The sequence below is a fragment of the Vulpes lagopus genome, chromosome 8 (genome assembly GCF_018345385.1).
Source record: "Vulpes lagopus strain Blue_001 chromosome 8, ASM1834538v1, whole genome shotgun sequence".
NCBI classification, from domain to species: Eukaryota; Metazoa; Chordata; class Mammalia; order Carnivora; family Canidae; genus Vulpes; species Vulpes lagopus.
Genome location: NC_054831.1, coordinates 21422000 through 21439372, shown reverse-complemented (window position 1 = coordinate 21439372; position 17373 = coordinate 21422000). Strand labels below are relative to the sequence as shown.

The following is a 17373-nucleotide window of genomic DNA, read 5'->3' as shown; positions in this document are numbered from 1 at the left end:
CACTCCCCTATTCGGGGAGCCTGAAGAGCCACCGGGGGCCATCAGTAGAGCATGGTCTACTTGTCACTATCCTGCATTTATCTTCTGAAGTTGCAGTGGTGGTGAGCAAGAAACCAGTACCTCTTCCAGGGTCGAGGGGAAGGAGATCTCCTGCAGGTGGAACTGGGGCACACACTGCAGGGTGACGGTGAGGACCACTCCAAGGCAGCCCAGGTGCACCCGCGCGGCCTGGAACACGTCTGCGTTGCTAGACTCAGAGCACTCAAGAATGGTCCCATCAGCCGTCAGCAGGGTCAGCGCCACCACCTAGGAGTGGGAGAAGAGTCACACTTCAGAACCCTGGTGGGCATGTCCTGTAGACTCCAGGTGAGGCCCTCCCTGCCCTGTTTGTCTTTGGAAGTGAGGCCAGGTAGCACCTATGCCCTGGCCACAGGGCAACGGGGAAAGGAAGGCTCCATCTGGGCAGCATCAGCCCTCAGCAGTGAGGGGGCCATCCCTTACAAGCGGTCCATGGGATCCCAGAGGCTAGTCCTCCCACCCCTACCTTGCTCATTTGTGGACTGCACTGTCAGGATGCAGCGAGGCTCCCCTCTGCCCAGAGGACACTGAAGATGAGACAGGGCTCCAAAGAGCTGTGGGTGTTGCTTAAAGTTATCTTTCGAAGGTGAAGGGAAGATGTGCGTGCATCTGAGCTAGGGCTGTCCCCACCGTCCCAGCACAGCCCAGGGGCCAGGGTCCCCTGCATCCTCTCCCTGCTAGCTGCTCCTCTTGGGAGGAAGCTAAGTCCATGCTTTCTTTCAGAGACCCACTTGTCTCAGTAACTAGATTCTCCTGCTTGGCCACATCTAATTAGAAACCTGGATTCCTGTAAGAGGTGGGACACTCAGCTGGAAACAGACGATTAACTCTAGTCTCTTACCCTTGGCCCCCATTTCCAGAGGAATCCTCTTTTATCGCCCGTTTAAGTACTTCTCCACACTCCACTACCTGCTAATTCGGATAGAAATTGCTTTTGACATGTTTAGTTGGAGGCTGGGTGCTCGGGGTGAGAGAACAGAGAAAGCTGAACTAATTCTGATTAACAGTGACCAAGACCAGACGGGAGAAATTGGCAGACATGGGGCACGATGGCCATCTGTAGGAGTGAGGACATCGGAATGATTCTTATTAAAAACCAGATTTTGTCTAAGATCCAGGGCTGTGAGTGAGAGTTGGCCGGTGAAATCCCTCAGCAGGATCCAGCAACAAATAAAGGTAGGCACTGCTTTACTAGCTGTGTGACCTTGGGCATGTTATCCAACCTCTCTGTTTCCCCATCTGTAAAACGAGGACAATAACTATGTCAGAGACAGTGTGTGAAGTATCCAGCTAAGTGGTGTACAGTGGACACCGAAGATGTCAACTGCCCCCTCCTCGCTCCCTGCCATTGGCATAATATCTAAAATAAAACAGTGGGGGCTTTACCACTCCTTTCCAGGGGCTCAGCTGAGCTTCCTAAGAAAAGGGGTCAGTAAATCTCATGCACAGTTTGATTTGTGGCCACTCAGAACTATTCCGCACTCTGCTGAACATTTTTCAGAAACACCTGTCAGCCCTGGAAAGTCTCTCAGGACTGTGGCCTAATCTTGGGGGGTGGCTGTTGTGTTACCCGTCACTCCCAGTTATCACTGGGCTCTCTTGGGCAGTGAACCCAGCTTTGAGGGGGGTCATGGTGCGTCCACAAAGGGCTCTGAGTAGTTGGGAACCGGGTCCCACAAAACCCAGCATGCTTTGCAGCCACAGTTCTTACCTGTGGAAGCGGTTGAGCATGATTAGCATGGGTGCCCTAGGATGGTATCCCCCCCTTTTTTTTTTTGGTATCCCCTTTCCTGGATCACTCCCTGCCCTTGGCTTGCCCCTCGCCTGCCTGGAGAATTCTGTGGGGTTTTCGCGATAGAAAGAGGGAGGGGAGAAGGACAAGAGAAACCAGAGGCCATGCACCATGCTGATGAGAAAGCAAAGTAAAGTTTTAAGGACAAGGGGAATTAGGTTTCCCTCTTGGTGGTCGAGAAAACAAATACAAAAAAAAAAAAAAAGTCTCTTAGAAATTGCTTTTGGGCCATTTTCTTTTGATCTCAGAGCTGCTCTGAGACTGGAGCACAGGGGACCCAGTCCCCAGAAGTCACATTCAGACAATGCTTGCTGGGGTGTCTGTCTACCTCAGGAGACAGCCAGACACCTGGGTAGACTGGGGGACACTCAAGTGATCCGTGTGATCCCATCCCCAGCAATCCTGAAATTTCTTTTACAGCACAGGCTGCAAGCTCCTGTCTTACATGCAAAACCCATCACGAATGTTTATTGAGCACTAACTGTGTCCGCTCTTCCAACACCCCAGATGCACTGCTGTTCTGACCATCCCCATTTTCCAGGTGAGCAAACTCAAACTGAGGTAGCCAGAGGTAGAGACTTGGCCCAGGTCACACAGACAATACTGCTAGAGCCGGGATGCAAAACCCAAGCCCCAGTGCTTAGCTCCAGTGGCCAGAGGCCCCACAGCCCAGAGTACAGATGAGCCCCTGCAGGTGAGGACACGAGGTGAGCTGTGCAGTGCCCCCCATGCACAGGGATCTCTTCCGGCCCTGACGCCGAGCGGCCAGCCTCCCCATGTGCAGGCCAGCACCCCGCTTCATGCAGGACAGCCAGGCCTGTTAGGAAGCCCCTCCAGATATTCAAAGGTAAAAAGAGGTGTGCCCTCCGAAGGACGGCTCCTGACACAGAAATCACAAACTGTCCTTGGCTCGGCCACGTATTTAACATTTATTATCTCATTTACTCCTCCTGGGTTGAGGATTATTCTCTCCAAGTTACAGATGAAAACAGGGAGGTCCTGAGGAGCTAAATAACCTGCCTACTGGTGCATGCCTCGTACATGCCAGGTCTTGAACCCAGATCTGAGTCCAGAATCTGTGTTCATAACCAGTTCCCCAAAACGGACTCTCATAAAGTTTAAGAAATGCTTGTCAGTGTTATGGTCAGGTGCAGATGGACGCCCTCCCAGGCCCCGGCTCCTGTCCTGGCTCCTCCCCTACCTGCTAACCCGGAAAGACCTCCTGCACTGTCCGGCTCCTGGCTCAGAACTTTTAATGGGGATGGAACCTCTTGGCCTGCTTGCCCTTTTCCACAGGGTGGCCAGGAGGCTCCTGGGAGGCAGGGATGCCTCAACATGCACGATGGCTCCTTCTCACTTGTGTCTGTTGGAGATGAGTGAGGTTTAGTGGAGATAGCGTGTCGGGAGGGCACCCGCCAAGTGTCTGTCGGAGAGGGGCCTGGGGTGGCTTTGAGGCCTGTGTGGAGCTGAGCCGACACTGCCCACGGAGCCCCTGATTTCCCAGGAGCTTCTGTGAAGAGGTGTCCATCCCAACCCCCCCACCCCGGCCAGTCAGTGGAGCGGCGAAGGGGGTGCCGAAACTCACCTGGGTGGCCAGGATGCCGTGTTTGATCCCTGTGTTATGGGTTCCGGACCCGATGACGCCCCCCGCAGTCACGTCTGACACAGCTCCCAGGCTGGGCTCAACAGGAGGGAGGGAGAGGAACACAGGGACCCGTTAGGCTTCCCTGGGACCATACCCCGCACCCCTGCAGTTGCAGTACGAAGCCCCTCGGAGCAGAATAGTAGATTCATCTCTTGCCCAGGTTCTGGCCCCGAATGTACCACGACTTAGCTTGTCTGACTTGGTGGCCCTTCCCTTCTCTGAGCCTCAGCCTCCCCATCTCAGTGGCCTGTCGGTAAGCAGGTAGGGGGCATGGTTCGAGTCTGAGGGGGGCTGCCTGCTGACTTTGGGGTTTCTGCAGCATAGAACATGCCTTTCCTTTGCCCTCCACCCACCAACAATGCCTTCTCCACCAACCAAACGCCCAAATGCTCCTGCTAACACCTCTCTCAACGCAGCCTGTCAAGGCCCACAAAGTCCCTGAGGGAGTGACCCGGTTCAAATGGCTCACACAGCTGTCCCAGGAAGGTACGAGAAGGCTGGAGCTTCCCTGAGCCGTCAGCAAAGGGGGAGGCGGCTGTGTCATCCCCGTGCTCAGAAACGGTCAGGGGCTCCTCAGGGCCCCCAGGATAAGCCCACATCTCTCAGCCCAGAGTCCTGGGCCCTGGGAGGAATGCTAACAGCACTGCGTGTGCACAGGAGGACCAGGGTCCTGACGGGGAGCCTTGGAGACTTGTGCTCTGGGGCAGGAGTTAGAGACGTGTGCCCGGATCTCAGGGTCAAGGGAGAGGGTGTTCAGAAGTCTTACTTCTTAGGATCATCCTCTGTGACATCTCAGCCCTGGCTTAAAGGAGAAGGAAACGGATGTTTACTCAAGGCCTCCCCGGTGCCAAGGGGTGGGAGCATTATGTGCTGCCCAATATCTTCACAATAGTTCAGCCCACATGAGAGGTGGCTCAGCAGGTGAGGCGGTGTGCCCACCACCTCGCACCCCCTGGCTCCCAGCACAGAGCAAGGACCCCTGCGGCAGGCGGGGCCTGGCTCCCAAAGTTGCTGCAGGAGCCCGGTGGTCAAGACAGTGATTAGAAAGTCTAGCTTCAGGGGCCCTGGGTGGCTCGGTGGTTGAGCATCTGCCCTTGGCTCAGGTCGTGATCCCAGGGTTTGGGGATAGAGTCTTGCGTCGGGCTCCCCACACGGAGCCTGCTTCTCCCTCTGCCTCTGTCTCTGCCTCTCTCTGTATCTCTCATGAATAAATAAAGTCTTAGAAAGAAAGAAAGAAAAAAAGAAAGAAGAAAGAAGAAAGAAAGAAAGAAAGAAAGAAAGAAAGAAAGAAAGAAAGAAAGAAAGAAAGAAAGAAAGTCTAGCCTCAGACCTTCCTAGGGAGGTGGTGAGACCCGGAGGCTGTCCTGGCAAAATAGGAAGAGGATGAAAAAACCCAAGCCTCTCCAGCCTCCCCTTACTCGCCCCCACTACCACCTTTGTGTCTAGTCTTGTCTCTTTGTCCACGTTCACTGGGTTACTTGGGAAAATACCAGGATGTTTTTTTTTTTTTTTTGAAAAATAAAGACTTTATTTATTTATTTGAGAGAAGGGGAGAGAGAGAGCGAGAGCACGAGTTAGGGGAGCGGTGGAGGGAGAAGCAGACTCCCCACTGAGCTTGGAGCCCAACAACGCGGGGCTCAATCCCAGGACCCTGGCATCATGCCCTGAGCTGAAGGCAGACACCTAACCGACTGAGCCACCCAGGTGCCCCGAAAATACCAGAATGTTAAGAGGATCATGGTATCCTGCCCTAGGGAAATCCTCCAGCATGTGGAAAGGCGTATAGCACGGAGATGTTCATCACGGCATGACGTAGAAATAGTGAAAACCTGAGAAGGAGCTCAGAGCCCACAGAGGGGGTGGTTAATGGGATTGCAGGGTGTCTCCTCGTCTCCACGAACTTTACCAGGCTACTACAGGAAACAGGCTTGCCACCACCTCGTGAAAAGGAATAAACTGGATTAAAGCGAGGCCCTGGCGGAGAAGGGTCAAGGAAGGGAGGATTAGACTGGGCCCTGAGAGGCTGGAGGCAGCCCGCCCAGGGGAAAGGTCACCTCTGGAACCTGTGAGGGGAGGCGTGAGCGGACGCTGACTGAGCAGTCACGTGGGGCAGCTTTAGCTCGTCCAGTCCTCCGAGCCCCCTGCTCTCAGACCCGTTTTCTAGGCCTGAGGCCCAGACGGGCCAAGGAACTGGACGAACAGTGGGAATGAGGCAGAAGCAGCAAGATTTGCACCCCGGCCATCTGCCTCTGGAGCTGGGGTCTACACAATGCTGCTGTCTGGCCTCCTCTGGTTCACCATTGAGGTGGAGTGTTCCAGAACTTTCCAGCTGTGTGGCCTTGGTAAGCCACTTTGGCTCAGACCCTGGTTTCCTCATCTGTAAACAGGCTTATATCCCTCACCTGTCAAGCACCCAGCATGCAGCCTGCCTCAGCTCTGGTCTTGCCCCTTCAGCCCCCCCAGCCGCAGGTACCCCTGGAGTGCCCACAGCATCCTCAGAGCTGTCCACCCAAGCTCCCTCCCGCCAATACACAGGATAGGACACCCTAACTCCCTTTGAGTGGCAGAAGGGCCCCATGCAGACAGCCACTTGAGGACTGGGTCCCCAGGGTGGGGACGGAGACGCACCATGAACGGGGCACAGAGATGCTTCAGAGTCCAGAAGCTGATGCTCGTAGTCAATAGGACATGTCTCTTCCTGTCATCATTGGCCACAGGTTCTGTCCCACTATCTGCTCACAGGCCCCTGTATGCCTGGCACGCTCTCCTCCTCCTGGCCTTTCACTCATGCTGTTCCCTCTGCCTGAATCCCTTCTCTCCTCTTTTTCTCTGGTTTATGCCTGGGCATCTTTAGGACTCAATCCAGGGGCCCCTCCTGCAGGCTCCCTGATTCCTATCCTCACACTCGTCCCCCTGTCTGCCAGGGCTGAACCTGGGGCCCCCTGAGAGCCCCAAAGGCCCTGAACACTTCTCTGACATTGAACCTAGGGTCCTTTATTATGCTTATCATTTTGTGTATTAGTCTGCTCCTTGCAAGGTGCTCCTTGGGGTTTTATTCATCCCTGCCTCTTGAGGGCCTACACATGGCAGTCTCCTCACAAATGTTGGAGTTGCCATGATCTTTGGAGAAGCAGGAACAGGATAGGATAGGTTTCCAGAGTGAAAATGTGTAGCACTGCCCCAGGGCCTGTGGTAAAGAGAGCTAAGGCAAATGGACCCCCCACACTTGAAAACAAACCACAGGCTTCCATGGGTGCAGTTTCCAGCTGCGAAGAGATATCCAAGTCCAATATCCAAAACACCTGTCACATCTTTTTCCAATGGTTGATATTCTACAGGTAGACATTCAATCCTTTGGCTGTATTTAACACCTGTTTCGATGGAAATCCTCTGATATTAAACTGAGCAGTCCCTGACACCACGTTTGGATAGAGAGATGAATACAGACAGAGATAGGAATACCAGCAAGTCCTGCAGCTCCATCAGCATGCCCTTCCGTTCCACCGTGCTTACTCTGCAGACCCTTCTGTCTGGGTCTGTGCAGTTGTTTATTGCAAGTTTTAAGAAAAATTTAACCATTGTTTTCCTGCTCCTTTACAAGACTGGTACTAACACTTGACTCATCTCTGGCCTATTTCTTTCTATTATCACACAATAGTCCCTGAACTCATGGGGGACAGGGAGACAAGTACTCCATGGGGGAAGAACAGGGGTCCAGAGAAAGGGAGGGGGTGCATCCTGGGAAGCATTTCTCTGTCTCCCATCAGATCCTTGAGTGTCCAGCCGAGGCCAGGGGAGGGTAGTGAGCAGTGTTAGCCCCCCAGGAAAGGGTGAGGTGGTTCTTACTTGGACAAGGCCAGGCTGTGCTTGCCCAGCTGTGGGTGCAGGTCAGCCAGGAGGATGCCGGCCTCCACAGTCACCTGCTTCTTCTCTGTGTCCACCTGCAAGAGACCAGCACAGGTGGTGGTGGTGGTGAGGCTATCACCCAGCCCCCACCCAACAGTCATACTGCCACGAATATGAACCTGTCTGTCCCAGCCTGTGATCAGCTCAAGCCACCACTTGCTGCAGGCAGCTGAAGAGGGTGTGGGCAGGCCCTGGATTTGCTGGAGTTCTGGGAATACAGCCTGTCCCCCCTTATCTACAGGGGATACATTCCAAGACTGCCCCAGTGGATGCCTGAAACCACAGATAACACTGAACTTTATATATACTATGGTTTTTTTCTATATACACATACCTATGATAAAGTTTAGATATTATGCACAGAAAGTAACAACCCTAACCTAACTAAAAATAAACTAGAACAATTATAACAATATACTGTCACAGGGGATCCCTGGGTGGCTCAGCGGTTTAGCGCCTGCCTTGGGCTCAGGGCACAATCCTGGAGTCCCGAGATTGAGTCCTGCATCGGGCTCCCTGCATGGGGCCTGCTTCTCCCTCTGCCTGTGTCTCTGCCTCTCTCTCTGTGTCTTTCATGAATAAATACATAAAATCTTAAAAAAAAAAAACAAACCAATATACTGTCACAAAAGTTACATGAACTCTCTCTTAAGATTTCTTATTGTACTGTGCTCAGCCTCTTTCGTCTCATAAGGATGTGGGATGATAAAATGCCTACGTGATGAGATGAAGTGAGGTGAAGGACTTAGGAGTTGTGACATAGGATTAGGCTGTTGACCTTCTGATAATGTCAGGAGGATCATTTGCTTTCTGATGGTGGTTGACCCCCAGAGCAAAACCACAGATAAGGGGGAGGCTAGGGTATTCTCTGTAACCCCTTCTTCTCACAAGAGAGGGAGATGAGGAGCAGGGAAGAGAAGGGGTTCACCCAGAGTGCCCCAACTGCACTCTCCCCAAACCCCACCCTGCCTAGACCAGGAAGGTGGGATTCCAAGAGGCGCACAAAGTCACCAACTGACAAGGATCTAATCCTATAGGGGCTTGATTTTGCTAGATGGGAGTCCAGATTCCCCACTTATTCTCACCCGGGGAGGTCTGAGGCAAAGACTGAGGACCAGAAGAGGACAGGAGGTTCCTGCCCTGTGTGAGAAGAGGCACTAGAAGATCCCTGGCAGCGCAGGGAGGTAGGAGCAGATTGTCTCCTTTCACAGGAAGGAGACTGTTGGAGCCCAATCCTCACTAATTAGCAATCAGAGCTCATTACTGCTGTGACTTGATATCTTGACCAGAGCATTTTCTACACAATGGAGACTGTCAGCCTGAGCAAAGAAGGAAATAATAGAGAGAAGAACCCCAGAACCTCTGCTAGCAGGGCTGGGTGGACAGGAGGTTATTTGGCAAAACTAGAGCTCAAAGGAGCTGACCCTGTCGGGTGAGGAGTCTTCCTAACGTGCGGGCACCTGTCTGGCCTCTGCTCCCTGGCAGGTGCCTGCGGGGGGCACTCACCGAGCATGGGCTGAATTGCATGGACAGGCCTGGGGTCAGATTCCTGCGATGGTGCCCAGCTCTGCTACTGATCGGCCGTGTAACCCTAGGCAAGGCACTCATCCTCTCTGATCCTGTCCCCCCGTATGTAAAACCAGTGAAGTGTAAGTCCTCCTGGATTTGTGATTGTGAGTCCATCTTTGGGGGGCTGACCTGCCATTCTTGTTCAGGAGTAGAGAGGAGGCCCATCCTCTCAGTGGCCACAAGGAGGTGCACACACCTGCCAAGAAGCGTGGGCAGGCCCAGGGCTCTGTGAAGGGGTGATCATGAGCGGGTCAGAACCAGGGTGGGGGGTGGGGTTGGGGACTGTCACTTTGGACTCAGGGATAGGGAGGGGATCAGGCCTGAGGGCAAAAACTAAGGCCCCTGGGGTCTGGGATGGAGGCTGAGGCTGCTGGGTTCAAGAACAGCAGAGGTGGGGGGAGCCAAGGCTCTGAGTACCTGGAGAACCCGGTTCATCTTGCCCATGTGGATCATGAAGCCATCCGTGCAGGCGATGTCCGAGGGTGAGTGGCCACCACCCACCACCTTCACCCGCTTGTTCTGTTGCCTGGCCAGGGCCAGCACCTGCCAAGGTAAAGCCAGCGTCAGGCCCAGCTCGGGGGTGTCTTGGTGAGGTGGCCGGAGACCTTTCAGGACCTGCAGGGGGGTGGGCCGCCCAGGCTTTGCGCCCCACCCCCACCAGGCCTCCAAGGCCCCCAGCTGGCTGGAGGCTGCTGTGCAGTCCACTCTGGGAAAGAGAGCTGGAGTGCAGGGCCGGGAGGTGAATGGGATGGAGAACCAAGGAATCATCCTGGGTGGATGGGGGGTTCCTGTGCACTCTCCCCACCTCAGCTGGAGGCTCTTCTATGGGCACATCTGATCACTCTCTTCCCCAACACGAAGCCTTTCAAGGGCACCCCAGTGCCTTCAGAATAAGGTCCCAACTCCTCCTCTTGGCCTCCTCGGGCTCAGCTGCCTCCCAAGCTGGAATGAAGGCTCCTGGGGGTGACAGTGGCTTAATTTGACTTGGTACCTGTGTCTACCCCAGCCCCAGCCTCACGAGTCTCTAGTGATCACTGAATGAATACATAAACACATGGTCTCACTTAAATGAACGGATTCCCTTTCACCTGCATGTCCCTGCTCAAAAACCTCACATCTGGTCCACGGAACACTCGTCGTACAATAGGTACCACAAGGGGTTCAATGAAGAAGTGAGATGGGGAAGGGCTCGACTTCACTAGCTCCTTTATCCACCAACCGTGCCTGTGGCACGTTCCAGACTATAGGCTCTACAACAACGAAGTCTGTTTAACACCATCTTGCATGAGCCCCCTTGACCACACAACCTAGATTTCGGACCCTGCTAGCCCTCCAGGGAAATGTCAGCCTGCGGTGGCCTCAGCCTGCTAGGAATTCAGTTGTGTAGGTCAACACAGCTTAGGAACTGTCTTGACATACGGCCCTATGGCATACCTCCAGCTTTTCCCTCAGCTCAGAAGGAAGCCAGTTACCTCGGCATTCAAGGCCCTTTGATCCCACCCTCCCAACCTTCCTCTTCTGCCCTCGGCCGACTCATCCCCTCCAGGCATGTCTGTACCCACCCCTGAGCCCTCTGCTGACTCCCCAGGCATGCTCCTCACTTCCCCCTTGTTGGCAGTGCCGCTCCCCGGAAGTGGAGCTCTTATTCATTCTCCTGGGCCCAGCTTTGAATCAGACAATCCCTGTGTGAATCCTGGCTCTGATCCTTATTAATGTGGGAGATTACAAAGTCTCTATTAGCCTCAGTTTACTCAACTGTGAAACAGAATAATTGCAAGTGATTATAAATTTGCAATAAGGAAACAAACGAGGAGCGGAGACAGAGAACACTGGGCCATACTGCAGATGAGGTGGTCTGGGAATCCACTGAGGAGCTCATCTTTACCCTGAGACTGGAAGGATGACAAGGAGTTAGTCCTGTGAAAAGTGAAGGCACAGGCATTCCTGGCGGTGGGAACAGCAAATGCAAAGGCCCTGAGGTAGGAAAAGGTTTGATTTGCCTAATGCACCAAGGGTGAACCAAAGCCAGGTGATACATGGCATTGGGAGTCAAGCTAGGGTTTATTCCACAAACAATAGGGAGCCTCTGAAGGGCTTTAAGCAGGAGAGTAGCCCAACCCAACTTATATTTTAGGATGACTACTTTTACTGATAAGGAAATTTCATTCCAAGGAAGTAAAAATTGAATCAGGGAGACCCAGGACAAGGCCACTGCAGGTCATGGTGGGCGAGGAAGGGATGAACTGGGCATGGAAAGTGGCAACCGTGCTGAAGAGAAAGAGATGGATTCTGGAAACTTCTGGGGCCAGGCTTGCTGATGTTAGATAAGAGTAAAGAAAAGAGGGACACCTGTGTGGCTCAGAGGTTGACGTCTGCCTTTGGCTCAGGGCGTGATCCCAGGGTCCTGGGATTGAGTCCCGCATTGGGTTCCCTGCAGGGAGCCTGCTTCTTCCTCTGCCTCTGTCTCTGCCTCTCTCTTTCTCTCTGTGTCTCATGAATAAATAAATAAAATCTTTTTTTTTTTTTTTTAAAGGGGGTAGAGAAAGGACAGCGACCACTTTCTGGCTTCCAGTTTGAGTGACCAGGTGCCCGATGCAGAGACAGGGATAGAAAGACGTTGAAGTCAGAAACCAAAGAGCCCCGGAACACTGGGAATGGAGTTTGGGGCATGTCAGTCTGTGATGCCCTGAGACCCCCAAGGAGGCAGTCGCCGGCAGCTCTGCACCCCGAGCAGAGGCCTGAGCTGCAAGTGAAAGGCTGGCGGTCATTGGTGGCACAGTGGGTTGTAACCCGGAGCTGCAGCAGGGGAGGTGGGGGCCAGGACCCCGGAACGCAGCCCCCTTCGTGGGGCTCTCCCCTGGCCAGCGATCCTGGGAAGGGGGTGCGTTTTGGGGGGTGGGGAGGTTCCTAGCCCAGCAAGTCCCGCTCCCTGCCCTGGAGGGACACTCACCTCTCTGACCTCCTCCACGGACGTGGGCTGGAAGTACATTTCTGGGCAGCAGCCATAGGTCCTGGCCCAGTTCTGGAACTTGACTCCTTTGTACCCGTGGACCTGCGAGGGGCGAAGAGCTGGGTGGCCAGGGCTGAGGCCGCCGTGGGATGGGAGGCTGCGGCCAGGGCGCTGAGCCAGGCTGCTCCGCCCCGGGTCACAGTCACCGCTCAGGGCCCGGGGGGAGGTGGAACACGTCGGCAGCTCTGAGCTGAGCAGCTACGTGCAGCGCTTGTCTCCCTGGACCCTCGCAGCCACGGGGGCGGATGGCACGGGAAACCGTGTGTCCCTTCTTAGTAGGAGGGACGGGGTCCCGCCTGGCCCTGCTCTGTCTGGGGCACCTCTTGGGGGGTGACTGGGGAAGGGGTGGCATGAGCTGGCCTGGTGGCCCGTGAAGGCCTTGGAGCTGGCTCTCACCTCTCCCACCGGGCTTCTCCTGCCAGGGAGGGCCAGGTCTGGGAGACTCCACGGCAGCCTTCCCGGCCTCGAAGCCGAAGCAGGGAGCCCCAGGGATAAGCCTGTGTATCGAGCACTGTACTGAGAGCCTCTATATATCACACCTTATTTAGACCTTATAATAATGCGGTGAAAGCGGTAACATTATTGCCATTTTCAGGAGCAGAAACCAAAGCTCAGAGAGGTGAAGTAACTTCCCCAAGCACACACAGCAATCAAGTGAAGACACCGTAGTCCAACCCGGATTTTCACCTCCCAAGCTTTCCCCAACACCCCAGTGCCACCCCTAAAGCCTCAAGTCCAATTCAAGAGGGTCCCCGTGGCCTCCCCCCGCAGCCCCAGACCTGACTTAATTTTGTCCTCCCCTGCCTGGTTCATGGACACAACCTGGACGCAGCCTGCCGGGCTGGCGGGCTGTGCGACGTTAGCCTACCATGGCTCCAGGGGTGGGTCGGTGGCCTTGGCTGACTGTGGCTTCCTCGGGGACAGAGCACTGGGCAGCGGGCTGCAGGGACGAGGTGGAGCGAGGGCCCGGAGCACAGTGACCTCCTCTGCTCAGGGCTGACTCTGATGTACCGCATACCCCGAGGGGCTTTGGGCCCTGGCAAAGGTGGGTAAACAGTGTTGCGACAAGCTCCACCCATACAAACAGCAGCTCAGGCCTGCCCCCTGCCTCGGGGGCCCTTCTCAGGCAGAAGGTGGAAGAGCAGAGTTTAAGAGGTAGCGGCTCTGTTCCGGAAGTGTCTTGCACTCTGACCCCAACCCCAACACCCCGCTGCTTCAGAACTGGGTCCTTGATTCCATAGGTCAGGGGAGGCTATGATGTGGGGGGCTTGTGGGGGTCCTAACGTAGGGCCTCCCTTGGTGCCTGCTTGCAGGAGGGTACACGTGGCACGCCACATGGAATGGAATCTGCACCTGTGCTAGTTAGCCCACTTGTCAGACTCGGGGGATGAGTACAGGAAGCCAGCCATCACTCTAGGAGACAGGACGGGGGTGGGGGGGGGGGAGAAAAGGGACACAGTCCAGGCAGAGTCTTCTAGCAGAGGCCTTCCCTTCCCTAGGCTTTAGGGCAGACAGAGCTGGTTCCTTATCTATACTTTTTGCCTGATAACACTTGAGGGCCTCGTTTTCCTCCTTGATAGTGTTGGGGCACATTTGCCTAATTCTCTGGGTCCATGGAAAGGTTAGAGGTGCTGGATGAGGAGCATGGGGACACAACAGGAACTTGGAAATGGCCCCAAGCTCTTGCATCTGCCCCAGCTGTGAGCTGGCTGGCCGCAGGATTCTGGGGACCCTACTGTCTTACTGCCAACCCTTAGCTAGTGTCTGGCCCAGAGCCAGCGTCCAAAGCACATTTGTGCAATGAACAAACAAATGAGTCATTGAGCATCTCGGCTTCTCAGATCTCTCCAAGCAGGAAGCATGAGCAACAGCCCTGGGGTTTGAGAGGAGGAAAGGCTGGGCTGCTGGAGTGGAACTGGGGATCTGAGAAGCAGAAAAGTCCTGGAAGGGGGGTGGGGTGTCAGAGTCCCATCTGTATCCCCCAAACCAGGATTCCTGCCAAGCAGTCGAGGGCACGTGTCTGAATGGTACCCCAGCCCCAGATGCAAATGTCCCTGTGTGAGATGGGGGTGGCAGCTGTGTGCTCCTCCCAGGGAGGGCCGGTCCGGAGGCACTGTGTTTTATGGCAACTCAGCAGCTGGGTCATAGAGAGAGGAGTCCTGGGGCCACGGGAAGGAGCTGACTTTGTGGGAAGGGCCCTATTATAGGCTGAACCGTGTTCCTCCCAAATTCCTGTGGTGAAGCCTTAACCCCCAGCACCTTTGAATGTGACTGTACTTGGAGATAAGGCCTCTAAAGAGATAATTAAGGGACGCCTGGGTGGCTCAGCGGTTAAGGGTCTGCCTTTGACTCAGGGAGTGATCCCGGGGTCCTGGGAATCGAGTCCCACATCAGGCTCTCTGCAGGGAGCCTGCTTCTCCCTCTGCCTGCGTCTCTGCTTCTCTCTCTCTCTCTCACTCTGTGTCTCTCATGAATAAATAAAAAAAATCTTAAAAAAAGAGAGAGAGATAATTAAGTTAAAATGAGGTCATTAGGATGGGCCCTGATCTAATGCGACTAGTGTCCTGAGAAGAAGAGGACAGTAGACACAGGCACGTAGCACGAAGGCCATGTGGGCACTCCTGGAAAAGGCAGCCGTCTGCTGGCCTAGGAGAGAGGCCTCAGGAGAACCCAGCTGCGCTGACCGCTTGATCTCGGACTTCCAGCCTCCGGAACCGTGAGGACATAAATCTCTGCTGCTGAAACCACTCAGTCTGTGGTACTTTGTTAAGGCAGCCCCTGCAAATTAATGCACAGAGTCTACAAGCTCCTGAGGCTGGCCCCCACCCCCCGCCCCCGCCCCGAGGCCTTCACGAGAGAGAAGAGCAGGGCCTGGCTCTTACCTCTGAGCCTGTTTCACTTGGGCTGTCCCTGATAGAAGAGGCAGTGCCTGTGCACTCCACTGCTGCTGGCTCCCTGTCAGAGAGGAGGCGGGGGTGGGGGGGTGGGGGTGGGGGGTGGAACCTCCCCGTAGAACCTCAGCTTCCCTGCCTGGGAAAGCAGGGCTTGGTGAGGGACACAGGGGGTGGAGGCCTTGGGACTCAAGGTGGAGAAAGCACCTGGTTGGCTATTGTTCCAAAGGCCTGGAAGGAGGTCCAGGAACTGTAGCCAACTGATGGGGTGAGTATCAAGCCGGAGGGGGGACAGGTGGGTTGAGGGATGAGGGGAGCCCGAGGGTTAGCCTGGTGTTACCCCTGATAAATAACTTATTTCCCACTTACCCTTAAGGTTTGTCCCTACAATTTCAGGCCAAGTATGTCCTGCTCCCACCCACACTGAATGCCCCATTCAACCACAGTCAAGACTCAAGGTTTCTCCTTTTGGTGAATGCATTCTGTGCTGACACTTTCTGGAAGCCAGGTGCTGTGGGGTGCAGGTAGGCTGGGCTGTACCTCAGAACTGCCCCAGGGGCTCCTATCTCTCCCCTGCTGAGATTTCCCAGAGCCTGGGGAATCATGCAGTTTTCTTTCTTCACCTCTTGTGACTGCCCTTGGATGGAAGGCTTTTTTCCCTACCCCCACAAGCCAGTCACATCAATCTTATAAACTGCCTTTATTGAGAAACATAAAATGACATGAATATAAAAATCAGCAAAAACACTGTGTATCAGTTAATTCAATCTGTTGTTGCCACCATCTCATGGTTGAGGTTGATAATTTATTGCTTATTTCCTCTTGCCTGAAGGGCTCAGCTAGTTCAATAATTGCTGAGTCTTATTTTTTTTTCAAACATTTGTTGGCAAGGGAAATTAATGTAACTGTTTCAATGGTCACTGAAGCTTGTTTTTTGACCTTTTCTCCACTCATACTTGTTAATCAATCAGAATGAGCTCCTTAATATAAAATCTGTATGTGGTAACGTAACACTTCTCTGAAGTAATGTGAACACTGGGAAGCGTGTTTAATGATTTCTCATCTGTAGATATTACTTCTTTGTCCCATTCATTCTCTTTAAAATGTAATGTAGGGCATAAAGTTCGCTCAATACATAAGACAAAGAGGGATGGCACTAATGTCCTCTGTGTCTCAAGATTCTTTTTCCACCTGAATCCAGGATAATTAATGGAGAGAAGGACCAAATATCCATCTCCTCAATATATTCAACTGCCAAAAAAGACTATTGTTTGGGGCATGGAGGTGGTTTCCTCTGGACTTTTCTAACTCTGATTTACAAAAACCAAGAATTGTTTCTGTCTTTGAGATTCTGACATAAGTCAGATAGTCAACCCTACTGTCCAGTGCTGATACATTCTGCCCCATTCTGGGGGTGGGGTGGGGCTTGGCATGAACATCATAAAAAAGAGTGATGAACTGCATAAGAAACCCACATTAGGTCTTATCCAAGGCCTTTTAGACTTGCAAGTTATTTTTTAATTGATTTAAAATGAGTTCACTACCCATGGAATGGGAGAAAATATTTGTAAATCATTTATCTTATAAGGGATTGAAATCCACAATATATAAAGAACTCCTACAACTCAACATGAAAACAAACATGGATTAAAATGGGGCAAGGACTTGAATAGCCATTTCTCTAAAGGAGATATACAAATGGCCAACAAGCACATGAAAAGATGCTCAACATCACTAAGTATTAGGGAAATGAAAATCAAAACTACAGAGAGATACCACTTCACACCCATGAGGATGGCTATTCTCAAAAACTCAGAAAATAGCAAGTGTTGGTGAAAAAAACAAAACAAAACAAAACCCTTTGCATCACTATGGGAATGTAAAGTGGTGCAGCTACCCTGGAAAAACAGTCTAGTGAGTTCTCAAAAAATTAAACACAGAATTATCACATGATCTAGCAATTCCACCTCTGCATATTCACTCAGAAGAACTGAAAACAGAGACTCGAAGATATTTGTACACCATATTCATAGCAGCATTATTCACAATAGCCAAAAGGTAGAAGTAACTCAAGTGTCAACCAATGGATGAAGAGATAAACAAAATGTGGCAAATCCATACAATGGACTATTATTCATCCTTCAAAAGGAAGGAATACCTAACACAGGCTACAACAACATAAATGAGTCTCAAGGATTTTATAGTAAGTGAAATAAGCCAATCACCAAAAGACAAATATTGTATGATTCCACTAATAGGAATTAGCTAGAATAGTCAAATTCATAGACTGAAAGTAGAATGAGGGTTGCTGTGTATTGGGGAGAGGGAGAATGGGGAGTTGGTATTTAATGGGAGTCTTAATAAGAGTCTTTTTTAAACAATTTATTTATTTATTTTAATATTTTATTTATTTATTTGAAAAAGAGAGAGCACAAGTAGGGGGAGCAGCAGAAGGAGAAGCAGGCTTCCCACTTAGCAATCC

The 17373-nt window shown here is 52.8% G+C and overlaps 1 protein-coding gene across 1 annotated transcript in view; it reads right to left on the bottom strand.

Moving 5' to 3' along the window:
* The window catches only part of LOC121498164 (L-gulonolactone oxidase), a 31959-nt gene extending 18847 nt beyond the window's left edge, over window positions 1-13112 (bottom strand). The window contains exons 1-6 of the mRNA XM_041768239.1: window positions 12869-13112; window positions 11941-12042; window positions 9408-9533; window positions 7362-7456; window positions 3456-3546; window positions 121-306 (exon numbers count right to left, since the gene is read on the bottom strand). Coding sequence (XP_041624173.1) covers window positions 121-306; window positions 3456-3546; window positions 7362-7456; window positions 9408-9533; window positions 11941-12042; window positions 12869-12871 — 603 coding nt within the window. The 5' untranslated portion in view covers window positions 12872-13112. The remainder of the gene's footprint in view (window positions 1-120; window positions 307-3455; window positions 3547-7361; window positions 7457-9407; window positions 9534-11940; window positions 12043-12868) is intronic.
* Between the last annotated feature and the right edge of the window lie 4261 nt (window positions 13113-17373).